Source organism: Leptonychotes weddellii, chromosome 8 (genome assembly GCF_054177405.1).
Source record: "Leptonychotes weddellii isolate Sample4059 chromosome 8, ASM5417740v2, whole genome shotgun sequence".
NCBI lineage: Eukaryota > Metazoa > Chordata > Mammalia > Carnivora > Phocidae > Leptonychotes > Leptonychotes weddellii.
In genome coordinates, this window is record NC_138376.1 from 106,355,361 (window position 1) to 106,372,355 (window position 16,995).

Consider the following 16,995-nt stretch of genomic DNA (forward strand, 5'->3'; position numbering starts at 1 on the left):
TCTCTCTGTCAAATAAATAAATAAAATCTTTAAAAAAAAAAAATAGCATCACTTTACCCTATTTCCTTTTTCCCAAGAATGTTTAAGTAAATTAACAAATGAGCAGATACACATACAAACACACCGAATCAAAGAATTTTGAAGGAAAAAAAGGATCATTTGCAATCATTTTATGAATGAGGTTATAAGGCAGGCGGGGGGGTGGTGGTGGAATAAACTGCCCCAAGCCTGCACAGCCTGCAAGAGCCGAAGTTGGATGAGATTCAAGTATGGCTTTTTTGGGTATGCCTAGAAACACAAGCTGATTCAGCACTCGTGTTTATTATATGAATAGGACTGTCTTTCATCAGGAGTTTGTAGCAAAAATGAAGATATTAGGACTATATTCTCCCATTGTTTTCATTTTCTTAGAAAAGGAAAGCCTATCAAACTTTATTGTCAGTCCTACAGTATATGCTTTTGAAGCTAAAAGTAATTACAATCCATAGTTACCTTGTATGACAACTGAAAGACCTTGACATATTACTTCTTTGTTACATTCAACAGTAAGTGGCACCGAGCATATCTGACTACTTATAGTGTGAGTGTGAGGTAATTGTTCGGGAACCTACAACTGCTTATTTAAAGGGTGGGGACTCTTAATATAATTACAGAGCCAAAAGCCACCCAGCTTTACTAGGGGAAATATCACGCAATGCCCATTGTCAGTCTTCAGATGGTTTCTTAGTCAAATTCTTCATTACTTTCCAGAACGCTCGGGAATTCTCCAGCTCCGTTTATGACATAAAGGTATCTGTCCTGATGAATATGAATCAACAAGGAACGGAGGATCTCTATGCCTGAACAAGGCTGAAAGAAGTAGAACATTTTAGCCAAAGTAACAATGCTCAGTGTGTCTTTGTCACAAACATTTCAAATTGAAATGCTTCTGTTAATATAGACCATTGGTCCCAGGAAGCCATATTTTTTCTAAATGTGCATCACTAGAATATAGTGTGTAACTTATTAAGGAGGGGAAGAAGAAAGTCAGACAGGGAAAAATCCGAAGACAGGAGTGCTTGCTTTAGAGAAACTTATATCTGAGAATTGTTTTCAGGTATGATGGGAGCTCTAGTTTTTTAATGTCTAGCTACTCATTACCTTTGTGAGTTACCTGTGCTATTATTTTCAAAGGTGACATTTTTAGCATGGTTATCACTTTGAGTCCTCTACCTGTCACAAAATTTTTAAAAATTTTTTGGTGTAATCACCCAGGTTACATTCTTCTAAATTTATGATGAAAAACATTCACCTCATATTTTGAAAAACACAGAAAAAAAATTGACTGCCAAGAGCCAACTGGTCAAAAGAAGCACTAAGAAGTATCTCCAGTCTCCCACCATGCCACTCAACAACCCGTCTTCACATTTCCACACACACCAGGGGAGAATTAACCTACAACGCATGCTGGAAAACCATGATCAGACGGGAATGTGGACAAGGAGAAAAGAAGAAACCTGAGTGGAAGAAGATCCCATCTGAGGCAGGAAGATGAGAGAAGAATGAACCTTCAGCTAAACCACACAAATATTCCCTGGCATCTGGACCTATGAGAAGCCTCTTAGTCCATTTCCCTCTGGTGGCAGCACTGGATAGAGGCTGAATGGGATCTGTGTGCCGGGTAGTGGTCATTAAGGAAGAAGTCCAGGGAGCAGACTACTAGAATCCATGAAAGTCCCTTCAAACATTGTTATTAGCAATGTAAAATAAGCAAGACCCTTCAAACTAAGAAAAAGCTACTTTTCATTTTATCCGATGTTCTTATTTTTTTGCCCGACTCAAAACATCTTTTAAAAATTCCCTTCCCCAGAGTTGAAAAAGGAAAAAAAGCAAGACCAAAAACTACAAACTAGAAACTAGATTAGAACACCTGGTTTATTGGGGGAAATTCATAATGAAAACTGTAATTGCTTATTCTGCAACTTACAAAATAATAATTTGATATATAAAATGAATTGGTTTTCATTATGTAAGTACAAATGGTAAAAAAATAATAATCATAGTCAATGCGATATATCCTCTATTTGCTATTCAGAGAAATCTCACATCCTTGAATTCTCCTGTTGTATGTCTTATATCAGATATTTTCTATCTCTTTTTCCAAGGAAGACCAGGTTTGTAACTACATTTAAGGTGTTGTTTACAATTGCAATCTACCAGAAGCTGTGTCTATATGATTAGAGCCCAGTCAAACCTGAGATGAACAATTCAAGCCAATTCCTCTCCTTCGGCTGTTTTAATGTCACTTTCTGAGAGGAATGGAGCTCCTGACGCTTTACTCAACCACCGATTCATGCTTATCGGTCGGGACAAATTAGACCCAGCCCATCTTTCAATCCATCTACTGTGTTGCTGATCATATAGACACAAAAGAGTACAGATTTATTAATATAGCATTTTCCCACACCCCAACCCTGTAAACCACTTTAAAAGAAAAAAGTTCATCTTAACGTTTCACTACATAAGGAGGCATTATACCTGTAGCAGGCTTTGGCTATGAAAGAATACTTTCCTAGATGCCATATCAAGTAGACGTGAAGCCTCGCAAAAAAAATCAGGATATTAGTGAGAAATTCTCACAAACGATATGCATTTAGGACACTATTTCACTTCTTTAAATAGGTGAAGGCTTGGAAAATATTTATTTTTTGCATTTCTTTTAGGATATTGGGTCACGGACAATTTTTACTAATATCTCTCTCTTCTTGTCGGCTCTTAATAGACCCAGTCCATTCCATCTGGGAAAACCAGAAACTTGACCAGGTCAGTCCAATCTTTGAAGCCTTCTCATTTTTGCCTTATACAGTGGTTAAGCTTCATATTCATATTCTTTTACAAATATCATATAAATGGTATGAATAGATATAAGGGGATATTGGCATATTAGAGGTCATTAGTTAAAAGAAGTTAAGTTTTGTTTACAAAACATATATAAAAGATGAATATGAAACTGTAACACCATTTAAGAAATATTTTCTCCCAAATTATTTTAGCATTGACTAGTTTAATGACAGGAACGCTGCCCACAAAATGGGTTCAAAGGATGCTGGAGAAGACAGTTTCTTGCTCTGGGATCCATCTTGGCAGCAGCGATCTTCTGCTCACTCCCCACCTTAGGCAGATGTGTAGAAGTACCTGGGCTTGGCATTGCCCAAAAGGTCATCTTCATAGTTGGGAAGGCAACAGAAGAAGAAGGCACAGCCAATCAGGATAATCGTGGCCGCCCACCCGAAACCATAGGCCCAGTTATAGATGTAAGTGACACTGGGGTTGTCATGAAGGTTGAAGGTCTGCGTGTACTTCACAGGGTAAATTACCAGGGAGATGATCTGGAATACAGCTAAAGGGAAGAAAAACATCACAAAGTGAATATAGGACACATGAATGAATGCACGGGGATAACAGATTAACTCCCTCTTCCACAGCTGGTTTTTGCCGTTAAGTAAGTGTTAAATCTACTTCCTGCTGATGAAAGAGACTGGCGGGGGATCTATTCATCATGAGCCAAAACAAGTTATTGACTCCTGTATGTCAGAGAGACCTGGCACTGAGAAGAATGCTGAATATGCGAAACACGGACAGAAAGCAATTAGAGAACCCCTCTTTAGGACCTGTGTGAGCATTGTATTTACTTAAGTACAGAGTGCAAAACGGTAGTGTAGAGCCAAAAGCACGGTGGTACAAAAGAGTATCTTTTCATCTTGGTATTTCCTGTGCCAAACACAGTTAATATTTTTGGGGCTAGCAAAAATAATATATACACCTACACATGTGTGCATGCACACATGTACATATATTTGACAATACTGATATTTAACAGCACACCACTGGAATATTCATTTAATAAATGAGTAACTAAATGAAACAACAAGCCAGCGATGTGAATGATCAACGTAGAGAAACACCAGAAAAGCCTGAAGAGGAGGTGGGAATCTGAGGAATAAATAGAAATGGAGAGATGGGGGTGCCTGGGTGGCTCAGTTGGTTAAGCAACTGCCTTCGGCTCAGGTCATGATCCTGGAGTCCCTGGATCAAGTCCCGCATCGGGCTCCCTGCTCGGCAGGGAGCCTGCTTCTCCCTCTGACCCTCCCCCCTCTCATGTGTTCTCTCTCTCTCATTCTCTCTATCTCAAATAAATAAATAAAATCTTTAAAAAAAGAAAAAAATTAAAAAAAAAAAAAGAAATGGAGAGATGGAGGTCAGAGGGAACAGCATTCCAGGCTGGGGGAACAGAAACAGGAGGGGAATAGTCCTACTGCCATGGGGAAGTGTAAGGAGGAGATAAGAAAGAAAACACAGGTCGAGAAGACTTCTAAACTCTTTGGCGTAAGAGTCATCTTCTTACAATTACTATTAATCATATTAACATTTTAAGCAACTTTAAAAAATAACAACTTGATTAAATCAACTTCTATATTCTTTCTCAATGAACATGCGTAACTCCATGAAGCTATAATGAGCATACACATGCTGTGTTGTGTTCTGCATTCTTTTGCCATGTCATAGGGTAGGAACACATTTTCACTCTGTAACATTAAGACACTAGTCTACACCAAGCGGTGCCTGCCGGCTGTGCTCCTAGATCCCTAGTTCTTGCATTCCATTAATAAATGTTCACTCTGACCACACCCACCTGCATCACTAAATCCCCCGTCCCGCAGAATCAGCTCTATGATACAAAAAGGCAGTTCCGGACCTGGCCCCTCCTAGGGTCTCCTGTCGCACTGCAGAAAACCTTTCTATGGCCCGCCACATCATAAGACTGTAACACTCCTTCCATAAGTAAAATGGCTCAGGGACATTGCAGCCCCCTCAGCAAGGGGGCTCTCAGGAGGCCAGCACTGGGGCCACTATGGAAACAGTGCACCGAGTCAGCCCTGTCTCAGCCCTGGTCCCTCAAAGTAGGGGTGTCGCTGGATGTGGGGTCACCTATAAGAGACAGCAGCATGCAGCATGGATGGGAAACACGAGGTACCATCTGAGACACAGGAGGGAAGGGACCTAGACCTCAAAGCACATGTCTCTGTTACTTCTGCCCGTGGTGACGCATTTTCTGACAACAGATCCGGAAGTGTAATTATCAAGGATTGTGGGTTGGACAGTGCTATCGTGATATCTACTGAAGGTACAAATGAAGAACCGCTGACTTAGTCTTACCAGCCATGGCCAGGAGGCCTCCAATCACTCTCAGAAAGACGAGCATCTGGGGTCCGCAGAGGGCAAAGAAGGACAGGATGAAACAGATCACCAGGATGATAAAGCCACAGAAGAGCATGGCAGCCGCTGCCCTTCCCCACGCTGTAAGAGAAAAGAAATTAATAAGACACACAGGCCAAATTTTAAAATCACCTATCAAAGTATCAATAGGAGTTTTTTTTTTTATTGTCTACTACTTTATTTGGGTGGAAGGACAGTCTTTTTGACAGTACTTCAGCATCTCCATATCTCAAGGAAGGAATAGGCAATTCATATGGAGGGCACGATATATTCCTTGCAGTAATGCCCTCTCCCCTCAGACTTGGGGCAAATGTTTCTATCTCTGAAATGAAAGTTAAAATTCATTCAACTGTTCCTTGGGCGCCTGGGTGGCTCAGTTGGTTAAGCAACTGCCTTCGGCTCAGGTCATGATCCTGGAGTCCCGGGATCGAGTCCCGCATCGGGCTCCCTGCTCGGCAGGGAGTCTGCTTCTCCCTCTGACCCTCCCCCCTCTCATGTGCTCTCTCTCTCCTCTCATCCTCTCTCTCAAATAAATAAATAAAATCTTTAAAAAAAAAAAATTCATTCAACTGTTCCTCATGTAATAAAGAAGCCATACAAACAGGTATATTTAAAAGGTTCTCTCCCTCTGCCCCTCCCCCTGCCCATGCTCTCTTGCTCTCGCACGCGCTCTCTCAAATAAATAAAATCTTTTAAAAAATAAACAAAATAAAATAGAAGGTTCACCCAAGTTCTGACATAACACAACCATAACAAACAACACTTTTGGTATTGAACAATTAAGTTATAATCCCTTTAGGAAATGGTTCAAATACCTTTAAAAAGAGCTTTGTTTCGTATTAATGTTTGGTTCTGTGCCAAAATAGTCTTTGAAAACGTACTTATGACTAGGCAGAGAGGTGCACTAAAATGATTTAATTATAAAGAAACTGTGATTTTTATAACAAGTTTAGGTACAAACATATCCCATTGTTTGTCTAAATTTTCACTTCTGAAGTATTCAGAATTGACAGCACCAGACTTCTTAATAATGGGTATGGGCCTTAAAAGCAATCAGGATGAAGTGAAAACTGAGTTCTGGGCTTGAAAATCCACATGGGCGCCTCCAGCCCTGTGTTGTTCTACCTTGAGCCTGTGGACATAGGGAGAGCCAGGATACCCAGGCTAACAATTCTAGTCAGTAATTCCCGATGTGCAACCTGCACTGATTTCAAAAATCTCTTCCAATATAACCTGCTTTCTAGAGGGCGTAACTAACATTGATGATGGAATTGCTCGTCAGGCACTGCGCTAAGCACTTGACATGCATCAGTTCACTAAATCTTCACAATAACTTTTAATGTTCTCTTCTTTTTTTTTTTTTTAAGAGAGGGAGGTGGGGGAGGAGCAGATGGAGGAGGGGAGAGAGAATCTTAAGCAGGTTCCACGCCACTGCGGAGCCTGAAGCAGGGCTCCATCTCACGACCCTGAGATCATGACCTGAGCCTAAATCAGGGTCAGATGCTTAACCAACTGAATCACCCAGATGCCCCACAATACATTTTAAAGGTTCATACTATCATCATTTCTTTAGTTGGGCACCCGGCTGGTTCAGTTGGTGGAGCATGGGACTTTTGATCTCAGGGTTGTAAGTTTGAGCCCCACGTTGGGTGTAGAGATAACTTAAAAATAAAAAAACTTTATCATCATTTCTTTAGAAATAAGGATATACTAAGGCTTTGAAAGTTCAGATGACCTGCCCATAGCCACACAGTTGGTAGGTGGTTCAGGCAGAGTTTGATTTCCAGCCTGGCTAAACCCAAAACAGGATTCTTTTCAGATATATAATTTACATAAAATTCACTCTTTCTTTTTTTTTTTTTAAAGATTTTTATTGATTTATTTGACAGAGAGAGACACAGCGAGAGAGGGAACAGAAGCAGGGGGAGTGGGAGAGGAAGAAGGAGAAGCAGGCTTCCCGCCGAACAGGGAGCCCGATGCGGGGCTCGATCCCAGGACCCTGGGATCATGACCTGAGCCGAAGGCAGACGCTTAACGACTGAGCCACCCAGGTGCCCCAAATTCACTCTTTCAAAGTGTACAATTCAGGGGTCTCTACTATATCCACAGGGTGGTGCAACCATCACCACTTACAATTCCAAAATTTTCATCACTCCCAGAAGAAGCCCCACGTCCATTAGCGGTCACTTGCCATTCTCCCTTTCCTCCAGCTTCCGGCAACCATTAATCTAGTTTCTGTCTCTACCAATTGGCTTATTCTGGACATTTCCAATAAATGGGATCCATACAGTGTGGCCTTTTGTGACTGTCTCCTCTCACCTAGCATAATGGCTTCAAGGCTCACCCATATTTGCAGGTACCAGTACTCCATCCCTTTTTATAACCAAAAAATATTCTGTTGTACAGATCTTCCACATTTTATTTATCCATTCATTCATTCATTGATGGACGAACATGCGCTCTTGACCTATTCCTCTGTATTGCACTCGAAAAAAGTAAAAGTAAACCGCCCTGGTTTTACTCCTTCTCAAACACAGCTTGCCTGACACCTGCATCCTTCCTTCCGGATAGGTCATTTGGCTGGTCCAAGTAAAAGGTGTCAGAGAGCAGAGGTAACCCGGACTCTGAAGCCAGCCGGACCTCATTTCTACCCTGCCACTGTCATCTGCACAGCGGCTAACTGGGGCAAAAAATGCCTTCTTTCAAGACAAGTGTGAGGATGACAGCCCTTGTGTGAAAAGTCAGGGAGCTAGGAATTCTCCAGCCTTCACCGTTCAAGAAGTTACTTGTGTATACCTATGAACTTTTCTCTGGGATCTTGAGATTTTCCGTTTTCTTCCTATATTTGCAAAGTTCTGCACTATCACATCCTTGTTCCTCAGGTACCCACCACATGTTTACATCATCTGTTATAGACAAACCTGAACTATGTTCCCCTGTTGCTTTCTCCAATCCCCAAGCTCCTCCCAGATCTTCCTCTAGGTTTATGAATGACTAGGGCATGATAGGTTATTAAGGAGAAGACACATTTTTTATATGCCTCAGAAATACCATGTTTCCCCACAAATTATGCCTTAGTATCCCTGCAGGACAAGGCTGAGAGTGCATGAGTGGGTCTGATTTGATATTTATAATTTTCATTACTTCCCTCAGATCTTTTTGTGCTTTCTGGAGATCAATAAGAGACCTTAGGGGCAAGATAAAATAGAAATGTTTTATTTTAAAATAGAAATGAATAAAGCCAGAATGTGAAACATTCTCACTTTTGCCTTGTCCTTCAAGTAAGGGAACTTGCAAGAGAAGCAGGACCATGCTTTGGAAAGAACATTAATCAGATCATCTCAAAGCCTAGCCCAAAGACCATGGTGTCAAAATCATCAGTGGTGCTTATCAAAAATATAGATTCCTGTGGTTCCCTCCCGACCCACTGAATCAGAACTCAAGCGGTAGTACCCAGGAATCTGCACCTTACTGACATTTCTTACGTCCATGCTAAAGTTTGAGAACTAAGAGAGATGATTAATCTCCTTATAAAAACAGATGCAGCACTGCCAAAAACAAGAGCATATAATTTTCTGGATGTGACCCACTGTCAATTACAGTCACATTTCTATAGATGTTTATGGTTACTGCCAATGATTATATTCAATTAAATCCAATTATTAATTCAAAGAAGCAGATACTGATTTTTCCTTTTGAGTTCATAGGTTCAAAACTGCACGCAGAGGAATGCAAACGTAGGGGAAAACTGCATGGCCGAATGTGAATTTTCGATAATAAAACTTCCTAACAAAGAACATATTTTGATAACCAAATTTTGACAGTCACAGATTAAGGTTTTATAAGTAGAGCTAAATAAGTCATGTATGATGTAGCTATGAAGAGTAACATTATTCCTATTTATTTGGGGAAGATGAATACAGATTATTGCTATTACTACTTCCTCTAACATAATAGCTGAGGTGTAATTTACACTGAGTTTCAAGTACTTGAAAGGAGTTAAGAAAACGGCAAGCCGGTTCACCTAACCTGAAGCCAACCGGTGAGCACAAATATAAACACAGCCCATTTTAAGCACTGGGCCTATGCTATGTGAAATAATTCACTCACGGTTTGTTTACTTAAAATGCTGAGTCTAAAGAAAATCAAAATGGCAAATTAAGTGTCATCTTTTCCAGAGAAAAGCTTCTCTGGAAGTAGAACATGTGTAACCTGCTCCTACAGCATGGAAACGCCCACACTGAATCACTTAACTACCACTGAAGACCCAAATCTTGGCACGGTTTTGAAGATCTGGCTGATGAATAACGAGTAAGACAACCTGCCTTCTCATATCAATGACTATGTTGCTATAAAATGATGAGAGGGACCCTCCCGGGTCTTAGCAGGGTCAGCCCAGCCCTATATTCTGTCCGAGAAGGGGACCGAAAGCCGTGTAGACTTAGAAGATGGCAAATCTCCATGACATACATTTTGAAAAGTTAAGGTAAATCTGTACCCCAAGTACCTTTGGTCTCACCTAATTACCCAGAATGAACCTAATACCTACAAATTTACCCAACCCTTTGGGGAACTATTTATATTTTTATACTATACCATGGTCTAAATTATACCATATCTACCAACCCCAACGGAAAAACACCAATTTTTAAAAAACTTATCCTACTACTTCTTCTATGATTGAACAGATAGATGGTCCTTGGCACTTCACAAGTCTGTCCTCCCTTATTATTTTATACGCAAAATTGTATTGCCTTTTCTAATTGTGGTTTGTGATAGCAGGGAGGATTCTCGCGCTGTCAGTTAGCACTCTGTGAACCGAGAACACAAATCATGCACTACTCCAGGTAAACAGATGCCGTGTTTCTGAGCAGGAATGGTTTCTGTTTGTTCTGTCTCCTTAAGGGAAGATGAATTTGGTGTTATATATGATCTATTATGTCCTAAATTTATTTTCTAAGTGCCACTTGGAGAAGTTCCTATTATCAAAGAAACCAGCAGCCTTATAAATCCACTTGTAAATAAGATTCATTAAAGATCCATTTGGATGAAGAACAGCTTACCTAATTTTGCCATCACTTGCAAAGATGCAACATTAAATCAACACGAATGGTCACTAATGAAATTCTGAGTTTTTCCTAGGAAACGCTTTTAAGTTTTTTTGTATGAGAAAAATGCTGTATCTTTTTTCCAGTGACAACATGTGAAAATAGAATGTTACAAGGCAAATACAGCTAGGAAAAGACCAGTGAGGTCAACTGATAAGAAAGGAGCAAAATAGATAGATGATAGATAGATAGATAGATAGATGATAGATAGATAGCAGAAATAAATAAATACCTTGAATGCCAAGAGAGAAACCATAAAGCAAACTGAAGCTTGTGGGGGGAAAAAAAAAACATCTTTATAAGACGAGAGCACTACTAATATTTTTAGTATTATGGGTAATGTTTTGCAGACTGTCACTAACTATTCCTCTAAAGTTAGTTTTTATTTTACTGGATATGCTGCATTCTTCAGTAGTTTTACATGTGGGCCCCAAATACTGACCAAAACAGGCTGGCCTAGCCCCTTACTCAGCACCCTGCAGACACCAACCTGCCACCCAATTCGAGTAGGGTCCCTTTCCAGAACAACAGATTCATCTATTAATAGTACGAAGGCCTTAGCTAGTAAATCTGAGATTTTGTCAGATCTCATACTGTTTGTATAGTGTTCTTTATGTAAGACTCTTTATGTCATAGAACTGAAAACTGGATAAAATCATGGCTGAAAAAATTAAAAAGATCGTATCTACAAATAAAGACACACATGGGTGGAATATATATTCAAAAAGACTGGGGTGTGTCCAATGAGGAGGTGATCTGCAGGAACATAGGCCAACGCCTCTGAAACCAGAAAGTGCTTACAAATCACCTGGCGATCTGGTGAAAATGCAGGTTCTGCTTCAGCAGGTGGGGCCTGAGACACCGAGTGTCCAATAACCTCCCAGAAAATGCGGATGCCGCTGGTCTGGACACGTTGAGTAGCAAAAATGTAGAGGACAACTCGTCACAGGCCTCCAATGAACTCTACGTTGGAAGAAGCGATTTTGCAGAAGCTTTAGAAGGCAGTAAAGCAAGGTCAGGGTCACATGGGATGGCATCCAGTCGGTGTGAGATTCTTTACATACTCCACATTTTCTCCTGAAACTGAGCCTGATGGTAACTACTTACCGCTGAGTTTTTATAGAACCCTGATACGTTACCTCTTTACAGTCTTGTTTTAAAGTCTCAGTGGGGAAACCATCCCACCCAGGAAGATGTGGACATGGGTATTTGTACCCTCAACTTAGATAGCTAGCGGGGAATCGGGGAGCTATCCTCACAGACTTGAAAGTCTGTCAGATGAAAAAGGCAGGGAAGTCAAATTTACATGGAAGCATACTTGTTCTCCATCAGTATAAGACAAGTACTTTTAGACAAATAGCAGCATCCAGGGAACCGAATTAAGATGCGGAACAAAGGGAAGAGGCTTAGCTCGTCACGGGGGGTGTTGATGAGCACAGGCTTTGGTGAAAGCCCTTCTATTATAGCCTGGGAGTCTGTGTCCGCTAGCAGGGAGAAAACAAGTTAGGTCACTTAAAAGGGAGTGAGGCTCCCGGGCAGTTCCTGCTAAGTCCAGCAAGTGGGCCAATCACTGGTTCCCACACGTCTGGATTTTAAAAATCAATACACACATATATATATTTTTAGCTATGACCAATTGAGTGGCCAACTTTTAATTTTGCTGGGTAAAACCATGAACACCCACCCACAAAGAATAATCTATCCATGAATGCCTAATTCCATAAAACAATGACATTGCAATACCTCCCCCCGCCTCCCCCCCAAAGAGCCTCAAGAGCCAATCTCAACATGAAGTCCTTTGAGTTGAATTTAGCCTGATGTAAACCTATTCACTTGGTACTTATCTTTCTCATTTCTTGTACAGTTAAGAACCATAGGGCTATCGGAGGGGTAGACGAACCATCAGAGAGGATGGACTCTGAAAAACAAACTGAAGGTTCTAGAGGGGAGGGGGGTGGGAGGATGGGTTAGCCTGGTGATGGGTATTGAGGAGGGCACGTTCTGCATGGAGCACTGGGTGTTATGCACAAACAATGAATCATGGAACACTACATCTAAAACTAATGAAATAATGTATGGGGATTAACATAACAATAAAAAATTTAAAAAAAAAAGAACCATAGGGCTAAATGATCTAAAAATATTTCATATAATACTCTGATTCCTGGACTTACCCGAGACTGATTTCATGTAAAAACAAAACAAAACAAAAAAACAAAAAAACCCCAAAACAACACATTCAATGCACTGTGCAGTATTCAAAGGCATCTGGTAAAAAGGAAGCTCTGTACTTCTGAGTTCAGAGCTGAAGCAGGCACTCTGATTTGGCTGCACTGGGTCCCCACTGCCATTCACTCATCACAATTAGTTTCCACCCTGACAAGTAGGCACCTGCTTGGGATTTGAAATCTCTATCATTGATATTTAAAATATCCTTCTGATGTACTTTTTTCCTAAAACTGGGGAAGAAAGGGTGCCGGCAGAACAAAAACAGTATATGTGAACATGCATGCAAATGCAATTTTGCATTTTGTTTGTAGGTGAAATTTGACCGATCATTTCAATGTTCTCTTCCTGTTTGGACAAATATAAATGTGAGATTCTCTCCATGCTCTACATGCTCATGATTTTGTTTAAAAATTAAATGAGTATTTGTGAAGCTGGGTATTTCTTTAGTTGTTGATATCATGTAAAAGCAAATATTCAGTGTATAATTTAGTTCATTTATGAGGAAAAATGAGGTGATGTAGCAATCTGAAGTTCTTTAAAAAACCATCGATAACCATGGGGAATTTAATATTCTGCATTTTACATAGTTCTAATGGGTAGTATAATCTGCATTTTACATAGTTCTAAGGAAATATTTCCCTTTATAAAGACGTCTCTCTTATTAGCATTATTGCCAAGACTTGCCAGGAATAATCTGTTTTTAATATCAAAACGAACATACTAATGTTATGAGTATTAATTAATAGAAAGAGATGGTCAAGCACTTTGTAATGAGAAGGTATACTTTCTTAATAGTTACAATGTAAATCACAACGTTTACACTCTAGAACATAGCAAGAAGTTTTTAAAGAGGGATATACACTCTCAATCTCCTATATTAAGATATCATTTTAATTAGAGTCATCCACCTTACCCCTTGTTGGGTTTACACATATGTGGGAGTGTGTGTAAACTGTAAACCCTTTAGAGAGACCTCCTGTAAACATATTGTTTTCCACAAAGCCTTACTGAGGTTATCTGAAAATCTCCAGAGTTAGAGATGCCTAGAAAATCACCCTACATTGTAGGAATCCACAATTTCGATATTTGTGAAGCAAAACTAGCCAACAGTCCATGGCACAAAATGAAGTGAAAGTATAATAAACACTCCAACTCATCTCTGACCACAGGAGCCTGAGATGGACCTCTCTTCGGGGAGTTCACATCTATATTCTTCTTCCCATGGACACCTAATGACAGTGGATCCTGGATTCATGATTTGATTCTAGGTCTTGCACAAAAGCTGCATCTAACACATTATTGGCACTTACTTATCTTTGCAAAGGTCATAGGAATAACTTAACTGGGATGTTAAAGCCACCACCCACTTATGAAAATCAGTCTTGCTGCATCATAAAGGTAGTAATAGATTTTTTTTTTTTTTTTACTTGGAAAACTGAACTTTGCCAAAGACCAATTTCTACATCAACTTGAAACATAGTTTATACACCGGATCAGTGGTGTCTTTACAATTAAAAGAGTTTATGCTTTAGACTTCTAATTAAAAAATTAAACCAACAAAACCTGCTTATTCCCTTCCATATACAAAGCACTGTATCATTGTGAGGCTGGAGGCACCACACCCTACGAAGGTGAGCTCACCTTGCAAGTCAAGAAAAATAAAAACTGCATTGTGTGAGTTTCCCAAGAGGGCTGTAGTCACAGCCAGAGTCTTGCAGGCCAGATCACGTCCCAGGGAGAGTGCTGCTGCTGGGGGTTTTACCAGCACCTCTCCTCCCGTGCTGCACTAACCTGACTGCACATGAGGGGGACTGCAGACTGCTCTTTGGGTCTGTACTAGCCTTTGTTCTGAGTATGATTATCAAGTCTGCTTAAAGACACACCTGTTTAAGCAGTCCTGTTAAGTTCCCCTACAAGAGACTGAGCTCCAGTACGTTTTAACTAAAAGATACAGATACGTTACTTCAAAGAAATTAATTCCCTTTTAAAACCTAAAAGATCTGAGATAATTGAAATGCTGGCAGGCGCTCTGTTTGTTTTAAGAAAGGAAAAACACAGACTTTAAGGAAAGCAGGAATTCCATGCAGTCTTTACATTTTATTAGCTGCTAATGAGGACCATGCCTCCCTTTGCGGGGAAAACTCATGGTGGGAATTTCCATACAGTTCCATAGTAGATAAGATACAGCACCAAGCTCTGGATAGGGGCCCCCAGAACCACAAATAAACAGTGTGCTCGGAAGCCGTGGGCCACTTCGGTGCACTTCGGTGTAAAGAATCAAGTCAATGGTCCTAGCAGGGAATGAAAAAAAGGCCGGGTAGCCTTCTTTCTGAGTTTAAAACTATTAAACTCAGTTGCTAAAGCCTCATTCAGTAGCATTTAGCTTTAAGTTTCGGATTATGCTCATACTTAACCCCTCCTCTCCCTCACCCCAGGCACACACTGCTAATCACAACAGATCCCTGCTATTCTTCAGGACTACCCTAAGCAGGAGTGGCCCCCGACAGGACTGGGCTCCTCTCCAGTCCCGCATATTAAGTAAAACGCCCACCCGGGCTGCCTCCATGCTGGAAAAAATAAAATATTCCATCTGCAATATATTAAATTTGTCAACTCTGCTTCATTTTGCTGGCGTAGAAGATGAGTTTGCTGCGTAGATTTCAAATCAGATTAGAATAAGTAAGTTTTCTAAACAATGCCGGATTTAAGTCAAAAAGACAGCCCCTAAAACAAAAGCTAACAAAACTAGCCTGCTGCTTAAAAAATACTGCCATCCCTATTGAAATCATAACTGCTAAAACTTTGACGGAAAGGGCTTTTTCAATGGAAGAAGAGTTGCTTTCACTTAGTCCCAGTTAAACGAATACACCGACCTTGGGGAAGGCACATATTTTAATATTTATATTTTAATCTTACCAAGAATCACAGGAGGAGGGGCAATGGTAAGAGATTTCAGTAGGTCTCCAAGAAAATACACTGTTCATTATATTTCCTCATCTAAACCTTTTCAGTGGCTGAAAATCACCTTTTGCATGTAACCGACAAACGCTACACGAAACATAGTTTAAACTAGGTCCGTTTTCGCCCAGCATTGGGCCTGGTTCTGGCCACTCAAAGCCGCTAATGCTTTCTTTTGTTCAGGTCGGATGCCTAAACCTAAGCTCTAAACAGACTTCCCCCAACCCCACCCCACCCCATCACTCACTACCTCTGCCCCAGTTCAGTCCCTTCACTTAGGGCGGTTTCCGAAGGCCGCGCACGCCCAGCCACAGCCCGGAGGTCTTCCCGGAGGCGGCGGCACTCACCATACTCCATGAGGCTCTGGCAGCCCTCCTCGTGGGACCCGCTGCCGCCGCCCTCATGGAAGCATCGCCACCACAGCGAGGACGTCTGGATGTGCCCGCTCGACTGCAGCCAGCCGCGGCCGGCCAGCGCGATAATGTCGAAGGCGATGGCGCTGAGCAGCAGCAGGGGCAGGATCCACCTGCAGCGCTCGCAGGCCAGGCCGCAGCGCAGCATCTCGACGGTGGCGGCGCGGAGGAGAGGAGCGCGCGGGGCTCGGACGCCGCGGAGAGTGGCCCGCGAGCGCGGGCAGCGCGACAAAAGGGAAGAGGCGGCGGGGAGGCGGCTCCCGGGAGGACGCGGCTCGGGGCCCCCGGGCCCCACCTAGATTCCGGTGACTCACGGCGCGCCGCCCCGACCTGCCCGGCCGGCCCCCGGGGTGCGCGCGGGGAGAGGCGGGGCCGGGCTCGGGTTACACGCGGCGTGGGCGAGCCTAACCCGCCCGGCCCGGGCCTGGAGCGGTGGGGGGCCGGCGCCCGGCCTGGGAAGAGGGCCTGGGGGCTCGGGGGCCGGCTGCAGCCACGCGCGCCTCCTCGCCTCGCCACTGCCTCATTTCCCGCGTCCTGGAGCCTCTCACGCTGCATGTGGTTCTCAGTGCCTCACCGGGTGCACGTTTTAATCCGCGCAGACCTGCTAAATATTTAATCCCTGCTGTCCGATAATGGTCTGACTTTCAACAATCCCATATTTGAGTTTCAAGCAGTTTGGGGTGGGTGTTCATGTTGTACCTGTGGGTCAGTGTTGCACTGCGTTTGAACGTGTGTGCGCAACCCAGGAGCCCGTCCCTGACCCTCCTAGGCAGAGGTGGCCATTTCCTCCTGGACTCCACCTTTGTACCTTGTACGGTGGCTTACTTCATACTCTTATCTGCTTAAGTACCCGCCTATCCTGCTGGGTCTGGAGCTCTTTGCCGGCAGAGGCCATGTTTTATTTATCTGTGTATACCTAGTGTCTAGCACTGTGTCTGGGTCTTGGGGGGAGCTCAATACACATTTAATGCATGAACACACTGAATTTAGCAGATGCTCACTTCAGTCTTGGGAGAGCTTCATCTGGCTTC

The 16,995-nt window shown here is 42.2% G+C and overlaps 1 protein-coding gene across 1 annotated transcript; it reads right to left on the reverse strand.

The window, feature by feature from the left end:
• Positions 1 to 1,896: 1,896 nt before the first annotated feature.
• Positions 1,897 to 16,210, reverse strand: PERP (p53 apoptosis effector related to PMP22). The gene is made up of 3 exons (XM_081829080.1): positions 15,899 to 16,210; positions 5,197 to 5,337; positions 1,897 to 3,379 (listed from the first exon to the last, which is right to left on the reverse strand). Exons 1-3 carry the CDS (start codon positions 16,110 to 16,112, stop codon positions 3,153 to 3,155), a joined length of 582 nt encoding a protein of 193 aa, XP_081685206.1. The 5' UTR covers positions 16,113 to 16,210; the 3' UTR covers positions 1,897 to 3,152.
• Positions 16,211 to 16,995: the final 785 nt, after the last annotated feature.